The sequence below is a fragment of the Neodiprion virginianus genome, chromosome 1, assembly GCF_021901495.1.
Source record: "Neodiprion virginianus isolate iyNeoVirg1 chromosome 1, iyNeoVirg1.1, whole genome shotgun sequence".
In the NCBI taxonomy this organism is placed as follows: Eukaryota; Metazoa; Arthropoda; class Insecta; order Hymenoptera; family Diprionidae; genus Neodiprion; species Neodiprion virginianus.
In genome coordinates this window covers 6331916-6341226 of record NC_060877.1, presented here as the reverse complement: position 1 = coordinate 6341226, position 9311 = coordinate 6331916, and the positions used below count along the sequence as shown (strand labels likewise).

At 40.9% G+C, this 9311-nt stretch overlaps 1 protein-coding gene across 2 annotated transcripts; it reads right to left on the bottom strand.

Moving 5' to 3' along the window:
- Window positions 1-160: 160 nt before the first annotated feature.
- LOC124304005 (fatty-acid amide hydrolase 2-like) lies at window positions 161-9244 on the bottom strand. 2 transcript variants are annotated; one of them, XM_046762280.1, is made up of 10 exons: window positions 8945-9244; window positions 4141-4312; window positions 3811-4030; window positions 3480-3697; window positions 3294-3405; window positions 2906-3207; window positions 2518-2619; window positions 2281-2448; window positions 1971-2153; window positions 161-1512 (listed from the first exon to the last, which is right to left on the bottom strand). In XM_046762280.1, the coding sequence occupies exons 2-10, from the start codon at window positions 4309-4311 to the stop codon at window positions 1411-1413; spliced, it is 1578 nt and encodes a 525-aa protein (XP_046618236.1). In that variant the 5' UTR covers window position 4312; window positions 8945-9244; the 3' UTR covers window positions 161-1410. The 2 variants fall into 2 exon arrangements, with proteins under 2 accessions (XP_046618236.1, XP_046619090.1); XM_046763134.1 differs by lacking the exon at window positions 8945-9244 and adding an exon at window positions 4859-5067.
- Window positions 9245-9311: the final 67 nt, after the last annotated feature.

The following is a 9311-nucleotide window of genomic DNA, read 5'->3' as shown; positions in this document are numbered from 1 at the left end:
AAAAGCAATCATGATGATAGCAGTAATTTAAGTGATAATGAATTATATATATATACATGAATCGTTCAAGACGTGCCTTGCCATTGGCGTATATTAAAACTGATTGAGAAAACGCCGATGAAAATAATCAGTATTTACTTGCATACATACCATATTAGACCGGTCCGCCTTCCTCATTAAACTGTTTATGATGAACAACAAATCCCCTGCAAATTTCAGCTTGATCGGAGAAGATTTAGAGAAAAACGAAAAATCGATAGCGGGACCTCTAAATCTTCTCCGATCAAGCTGAAATTTGCAGGGGATTTGTTGTTCATCATAAACAAGTTTAATGAGGAACGCGGACCGAGAAAAAAATTGTTTTTTTTTGAACCGGTCTAATACCATGTATTATAATAAATATATTCATATAAATTGAGATACGTTCGGTTAACTTTAATTGCTTTTTTTTTCTTTTATTTCGTTCCTGTTTGTCGCAAACAAAATCAGTGAATGATCGTCCAAATGATGAGCGCCTCGAAGCTCTCGTTGATTCAACTATTATTTATAAAAATGATTTGGGTTATTGAAAAAACAACATTCTAAATATTAGGTATTTATAATTTACGCGTCATTCTAAGTCTTGTTTAAAAATTATTATTATTATTATTATTAATATTATTATTATCACTACTACTCGAGTTTGAGAGTAGTAATAATAGTATATATATAAATAATATATTATATATATTAAATAAATTTATCCCGGCAAAATAATATCGATTCCTATCTACCGACTTGTATAATACGACATGTCAAAGGTACGTATTTTTGATTTTTTATGATAAATTTTCATATTATAATTTATTTAACAATAATATTATCATTTATTCATCGTAGTGCAAAGACTTAATATATCACTATAATTTTATTTAATCTCTAATCACTGTGCAAAATAAGGCCAATTAAAGTTTTTCATCGTTCGTTTGAATGAGAAACGTCTTAAAAAACATACCCTGTCATCGTAATATAAAGCTACTCTGTGTAAATTTCACCTTCTCAGATTCAGGCTAAACAAACATTTTCAAATATTCACAAGTTCTGTGCTCGCGGATATTTCTCAAAATGTAAAACATACTCACTAAGAATAATTGTCAGCACGGTGAAGTTTGAAATTGCGGTTCCAAAGTGAGGATTGTAGAAATTCAACGCGATTATGCAATCGGAGTAATCCGCATGTTTTCGATCGTGAAGTGTAATGAAATATCGTCAAGCACGGTAGAAATGACACTTTTCATGTAAATTACGCTCGTATCTCGCTAGAAAATTCCGCCGAAGCGGGACGCGGAAGTGAACACGGTCCGATAATTACACACCGCGTACGTCGCGTGTCAACGTATGTTCGTCGTGTTCCGTTAATTGTAAGTACCACTAGGCTGTGACTACAGACGGTGGTATCCATCCGCCGAAGCCTTTCTCCAGTTCCTTTGCTACAGCTAGGCATAATCTGTCCTGCATTGGGGCTGCTATCACCTGTAAAGACGATCGAAAAACCCATTAGACTAACAAATGTTAGAAGGTACGAAATAATGATCCAAGAGCCACCTTCATCAACACCCAGTGTTTTTATATTTTTGTTTTAAATAAAAATTTCCACGCCCAACAGTAGTCTTGAAAATATATTTTTACTTCGGAGTACTATTTATACCGTTTTGTTTTCACAAAGATATTCATAAGCAGTGAACCGGCTCAGATTTGATTACTCTGTAGAATAACGTATCGGTTCGACGACCCTCAACTTTACGTTTTTGAAGTCGAAAACGTGGGGAATTTATTCCTGCATGATGTCAGAATGACAGGAGCAACCTTTTTTTTTTTTTTTGGCGGGTTTGAAAAGAGCCTCATGCTCAAAGATGACATCATACACTCCGTAGATCTGATGTAATAATGATTAATTAACGAGGCTCACGTGTTTAAGTGGAAATTCTTACCTGTAGCCCGACCGGCAGACCTTCGCTGTCTAATCCCATCGGTACGTGTGTCGACGGAAGTCCAAGGACGTTGCAAATAATGCAGTACAGCGTGCCCGCGAGCTGCAGACTAAGCTGACCGTGAAATGGTGCGGAGGTCACGAAGGTTGGGAAGAGGAAGACTCCGTCGTCACCGAGAAGATCCTTGGAGAGCAGAGGCAGGTGAACGCAATTTATTATTATTTGTTTTTCTTTTTTGTTCTAGCATTCATTTACACGGAAGAACAGACAGTAAATGGTCAGAACACGATGAATTGACGAAAATCGTTACCATGAATGTCCGCTGAAGTTTTTGCGCTTCCATCCTGAACGACGACTGCCTTGAACGCGGGACCAACACCTTCACGTCTTTCAGGAACTTGAAAAATATCGCCGATTTCGTGTGTCTCGATAGTCCAAAGATCGCTTTTCCAGCTTCTGACAGGGTGTTGCTCTCGTGCTGTTGGAGAACATGTGAAAAAACGGTTAGTGGCGTCGGAGTTAAAACCTCGAGAAGCGCAATTCTCACCTTCGGATCGTCCGGATTCAACAGGATCTGCGGCATTTTGTGCATACCGAAGAACAGCACCAGGCCAAGTTCAAGAGAGTCCTTCAGCTGCCCGATGTTCACCTTAAACAACGATTGGTAAACAAACGGTTAAGACCGTCCGAATCAAATGAGAAATTTCTCAAGGCCGGACTCTGAATTAAGTCAGGAAATTAACATGGTACGTAATATTCCACTTGATCGCCTTGAACCTGGACTCGAGAATTATATTTTTTGCTGGTAGTGAAAGGTCCGATATGCGTCGTACCGTAGAACCTTTGCCACTAACTTGGCCAAGTTTTGTTTTCCAGACAGTGAACAGTGTTGTTTACTCTCAGACTGTATTCAGCTGAATGCCGAATCAACGGACCTTTTCGACATCCGCACCCGCGACTCGGAGGTACTCAGCAGCCTGTTTGATGGTCCGTTTGACGTCCTCGTGGACAGGGACCAGGCCGAACGAGGCTTCGACCTCCTCCATGTACCGAACCTTAACGGACTTTACGTCGACCGGAGAATCGAGGCGAAGGGCTGCCGTGCAATTCCTGTCAGCCATCACTCTGACAGCCAATGCCAAGTCCTCGGCGTACCTTGTCATTGGTCCGATGACCAAATAGCGGCAGAATTCGGCGTCGTCGACGTAAGGAAAGTGGCCCTCGATCGAAATGGCTCCTGGAAAAGAAGAGCGGCACAGTCGCGAGTACCAATCAGTAAAATTGACTTAACACCGACGAATGAATAGTTCGCAGGTATTTTACCAGGCGTTGGTTTGTGCCCGAAGACTCCGTTCAGGTGGGCCGGTAGTCGAATAGACCCAGCGATGTCTGATCCGATCCCAATTACGGAGGCTGCGGAGGTTAGAAGCGCGGCCTGAAAGAAGGACTGGTTGTTGAGTGGCCTTGATCTTCAAAAAAGGTGATTCTTCTTGGTTGCAATGGACTCACCTCGCCGCCCGATGATCCGCCGGCTGTGCGCCGAGTGTCGTAGGGATTGTTCGTGGTGCCAAAAACGTTGTTCTGGGTCTCAAATCCTAGGCACAATTCCGGTGTGTTTGTCACGCAGAGAGGAATAGCACCGGCGATTTTCAACCTCACGACGGGCTCGCTGTCGTAGTTTGCTTTGACGCCGGATCTGGCAAGGCTGAATCCGGTATGACTGAGACCTGATAAAGAGGTTCTATTTCGTCTTATCGGACCCTTAACCATGTTGCGAAATTATTATCGGGCGTAGAATCGACCCAAGTCTGCCTTTGCATGCAAATCGTAAGACTTATACCTTTCACCGCGCAGCTTTCTTTCACCGTCACCGGAACGCCGTAGAGAGGCTGCTCGGCCTCCAATTGCTTGGCGGTCACCTCTCCGGTAGCCAATTTTTCGTCGCATAATTTTGCCTCGCGTATAGCCGACTCGAAACGATCCTCGACGACCGCGTTGAGCAAGGGATTCACCTCCCTGATCCGCGCTATGTACGCCGATATCACAGCCTCGCTTGAGAGCTGAAATTTATTCGGCCCTACTTCGTTTTACCAATATTTGACGGGCTTCGAGTATTTGGTCTACGCTTGGTCGTCTCCGCAGATTTAGAAATATTTGATTTTCGACTTACCTCCCGTTGTCTTATTTTCTCGGCTATTGCCACAGCGCTTAGTTTTAGGATCGGATCTTTTGCCGCCGATATTTTCGACCCTGGATGACGATTCGCGTACCAAAAGAATGGACGCAAGATGTGGTAGAGTATATTCGACAGAAAGGTAAATAATCGAATGACCAACTCCATCCTGCAAAACGTTGATGAATCGGTAATTCGTGTTTGCCAATGAACGGTATAAATCAAAGGTCACGGGGCGGTGCATAAATTAATCGGTATTACAATCTATTCAGCTCGCTCGCTCTTGTCTCGATACTTAATTGTTTTCATTCAGTCTCTGCGGCACTTTGCAAACTGAACCGACACTTCCGGCAGATTTTTTGCCCGTCCTGTACGTCATAAATGGTAAAGATAGTAAGCTATTAACCATATTTTGTTTGATTCATAGTTATTACAGTTTCTTTGCACATGTAATATTGTTTAGATAAGTCAATCTGAACTTTGACCTATTCCGATCGAATTTCAAATGAATGTTATTCAACCACTCGAAGTTCACTTTATGACCAAGCAATATTGAAGGTCAAGTAGCCGGTTTTTATGAAACACATGTTAATTACGACCGTCGCATTTACAGTGAATAATACATTTTTTAATACTGGATGAGTTGAATAAATTAAAACTACATTTGTAACGACGTTCATCTAAGCTCGAAGATCTTCATACCTGTTTCACTTACTTAACTTCTGACCATGCAAATGCTGTGTATGTTTTTGTTTTCGTTTTTCAATCAAAACTTATACAACCTACGAACATATATTGAACAACTTTGGTACACGAACTAATTATTTACAAAGTGTCGTGACGATTTTTATACTAATATACTCAATAATTTCTTCAGCTTGACATAATTTTTGAAAGCGCATCAGCGACACTATTTTTAATAACGCGATGCATTGCGTGCAAATGGATAACTGATGTCAGCACTTACTCAACTCACAGTCGCGAATAAGTGTCGTGCGCAAGCCGAGAAAGGAAATAAAAAATGCGCTGCACATTACAAACGAGCGGGGGGAGGAAAAGAATAAATTGGTTCAACTCAGCGGATTGAAAATAAATTCTTTCTCATTGCCGTAGATCATAAGGGCCCTTGTACGCGTATGTAGTTCAAGTTTATAACCGAAAACAAGTTGCGCTGCCCTGAAAACGTTAGGCAATAGTTAAATTCGTCTTGAGTGGGAGGTTGCTAAACAAACGCTTACTTAGCATTACCGAGAGCGTTTGCCTCGTTAAAGACGTTACAATAGGAATTTCAAGCGGGGTTTTGATTCTTGGCTTTATCGCGAATTGATTTTATTTTCTTTTTTTTTTTTTGTTTCTTTTTTATTTATTTGTTTGATTTTTTTTTCTTTCCAACCGTTTCCAGCGACACCGAAGGCTCGAACTACCTTTTGCAATACGCCGTGACCAATTTTTTGATACCAGGGTCTATCCGTATGCGTAGTCGCCCACAGCTCACCTCACAGTCAGACTCCTAAGAACGAGCTAACCTAGATACCTAGATTCAGATCTAGAGCTTCTTGATATCGCAGCTGCGTTGATCGCATTCTCTGAGGATTCTCCGAGCTCGGCTCGTGACTCAGAAATATGCTGTTTGTTAGTAATCAGCATTTCATCCAATTCGACCGTCTAGACTAGCCAATTAATTGTACAAAGAAACCGCCGGGATATTGTGAACACAGAAAATTAATTATAAGAAGTACGAATCTTCGATTTGATGAGACGATTCACTTTTCTTTGGATTCAAAACAACTTCGCAGTACTTGAAAATATTGTTCAACAATTTCTATCGGAAATCTTTAGCTCACATATTGTATTCCGATTTTAAAGCTCGAGGAGAAGCTTCGTAGAAGAATAATTTATACTCTTCCGCCTAGATTGCGTTGATTTTCAATAAAACTTTGCGTTCGCATCCGTCGGTTAATATGCTTCTTTCGCTTCAAATCTTTGTCGTTTCAACTGACATTTTACATGGCCAGCTGAATTAGATCGGACAATTTTCTGACTCTGTTGTATATACGCGAAATATGCTCTCATGAAAAGTAGCCGAACGATGTAAATGAGATGCGATCGTAGCCACGATAAATAAGCAGTACGTGTATGCCTTGAACTTTTGTCTATAATATTTTCATATCACGACGTGGGAAGTGCTCAATTTGATTCATTATCATCGATGTCCGAGTTCGTTACGAAGACCAGAGGTCTGTATAGAAAGATTTGAACGATTAATTACAAAACATTAGTTTTACGCGGATATGAGCGAGCATTCTGTGCGATAATAAATGACAAGTTATCAATAATTTTGTATAACACGAAAGTAATACTATCCGATAAATGCCTGTAGAAAATTACGCGTAGTTAGTTACTTCACGACCACTGACGTAACATGAGATTGCATTCTGTTGACAAACAGATCCGCACGCACAGCATTGCGAGGATCGCTTGAAATTGCCATAAATTATCATGGCTCGGTTATACTGAGAAAACTGTCCAGAGAATTTTTCATTTCAACAAACTTACGCATCTGCCCGAATGGTATTCTTGCAATGAATACACTCGCGTGACCGAAATGAGGAAATGTTATCGTACCAATTCGGCATCGTCACGAGAATCGCGAGTTGTTAAACATTTGAACGACGATTCAAACGTGAGGTCAGATTTTCAACCTTGAACAATTGCTGACCATTGTTAAATATCGTCAAACGATTCGAGTACTGCTAGCGAATTCTAGCCTTCAACGTGAAATTGAGAAATCTAATATTTCTCCTGGGAACTTAGGTGTATTAGTATGTGTAACGTATTCTCTAACAATCTTTGTGCAATGTTGATTTTTTTTTCTTCACCTTGCGGTGAGCTGCCCATTAAATCGTCCGACTAGCGCAAACACCGACGGTTTATGCAGCAGTAAAACCGAATGCATCTCGAATCCGCTGTACAAACTGCAACCCGTATTAGGAATCCAATTTGCTAAAATTACTCGCGTTTGCAGTGCCTTGCGGAGAATGGAATGGAATGAAAGGGAATGAGTTTTACGGTGGTTTGCAAAGGCGGATTACGTATTCGTTGCGTGTCGCTGACACCTCGTACAGAAGCGGACATTTTTTTATTTTTTCTTTCCTCACGGTGATTCGACTGCCTTTGATAGCAACGTGTAAAGAAGTATCGACAACCGCTTCAACCTTTCAGCGACATTCGACTAGGTGGTCAACTTTTTTCCTGCATTCTTTAATAGCAAGTCAAACGATGATTCGGGTGCGCGATAAAATTCGTCTCGAATTACTTTTCAGTTGGCGATCATCAGAGTTTACTCGTGTAATATGCATACTTGCTTACTTGCCAATTCGCCGATCCTCTTATTCAATTTGCATGTTACGTTATACTTAACTGTCGAGAACAAGTGTAGCAAATTCATTACGGGCCAAAAAATTGCACAACGCATGTAAATTGGAAGCATCGGTATCAGAGAACCTTCCCGACCCGATAATCATCTCTACTTTCGATTTTATTCCAAGTAAATGTGTAAAAAACTGTAAGTTCATCTGTGTAATGTTTAACATTATAGCGTTGGCCATGTTATATGACACTGAAAGATTGACGGGAACTCGGTCAAGATTCGACGACGTTCTTCACCGTCTCGCGGCGATAACACTACGTTACAGATATTAATTAACAGTTTTTACAGAGGCTAGTGTGAGAAAGATCTCGCAAGTTGCCTTCAAAGATTTACTTGACATTGAGACTTGTTGTTTCATCAATGCTTGTTTTCCGTGTCCCACATCTCGATGCGGTTGGCCGCATGAATACGAGAAGCTCGGTATAATCGTTGCACAGTTATTTTCCGCATAATCGCGTACGAATAATATACCTGTATTGATACATATATATGCATGTGTAATTAAGAGATATTTGAAAAACAAATTTGTTTGGAAAATCAAAGCTTCTAAAATAGAAACAGCAGCCTCTAGGCCAATCTCGTGAACGGTGTGACGACGCTATAAGCAAGTTTTGTATCGTACGTATTATACCGTTGGAAAATGTCATGCGGATTTCGTGTAATTCGAAGCCCACGCGGGCTCGTACAAGTTTTACTTGAAATCGTGTAAATTTATACGAATTTTACTCCGACTAAAAAAACTCGCGTGACCTTTACACGGTTTGGTATAAATTTTGCACGAACGCGTACGGACTGAAAATTGAATGAAAAAAATTTATGGTTCTGCGCTAAGAACGTGCGAAATTTCACACGGAAGATACTCGAAATTTTTAATAACGTATGTGCATTTGTGCGATAATGATCAAATTTTGTCAAGTATCGTACAGCAACTTCCACTCGACAAAATTTAGCATTGCAAAATCAACATTTCTTACTACTCTACTCAGACGTTGCATATATGCACAAGGTTCTTTTCATTATATACTTAAAAGCAAACAAATCTCCGGCGTGCGTTTAAGTGCTTCGCAAGCAAAATTTCCACAGATCACTGTCCACGACGCCGAAGTACATGGTGATACAAGACTTGGAAATCCATGCGAGTATTGCGTTACGTTCGGTATTAAACCGCTCGAAAGAATATGCGACATTTGAACGGCGAATATTGATTTTAAGAAAAGTTGCAACCACGTGAAAACTTTCGGTTTCTATAATCTTCGTGAATGAGGATGTAATACCGTGTTTATAAATATAGTAAACTCATTTCGTTGCGCTTCGTTTAACAGACGTGGCTAAGCCATGGAGAAAAAACTGGAAGTAGTGCGGTCGACTTACTTTGATACACTAGTCGTTGAGATATCGCAGGGGCCTCTAATTGTTGACAAAGTGCTATGCGATCGTAGATAAGAGTGACCGGCCAGGAAATTCCTCGCGACGTCGGTTTATTTTAGGTACTTTGGAAGTAAGTAGTCGAGGACCTCGCAGTAGTTCGCTCTTGGAGGTAAGAACGTTAACTGAGGTTCGCGGATGGCCCGAAGACCCGGAGCACTCTCTGTTCACTGGACGAATGGCTTAGAACTCGATGTTTGGGCTTCAGAGGAAACCGCATGGTACGTCGCGCTGGCCAGTGACTGACTTAATGACCGATTAAATGGCATTGATATCAAGAGCGTTTTACTCGGCCAACACACACTCGTCGCAT

Bases quoted from the DNA above. Each gene is read 5' to 3' on its own strand.
- LOC124304005 (XM_046762280.1), bottom strand. From the start codon at position 4,311: ATGGAGTTGGTCATTCGATTATTTACCTTTCTGTCGAATATACTCTAC. The intron at 4,031-4,140 runs GTAAGTCGAAAA...AATAAATTTCAG, and splicing joins AGAAAATAAGACAACGGGAG to CTCTCAAGCGAGGCTGTGAT. The intron at 3,698-3,810 runs GTATAAGTCTTA...CCTCTTTATCAG, and splicing joins AGAAAGCTGCGCGGTGAAAG to GTCTCAGTCATACCGGATTC.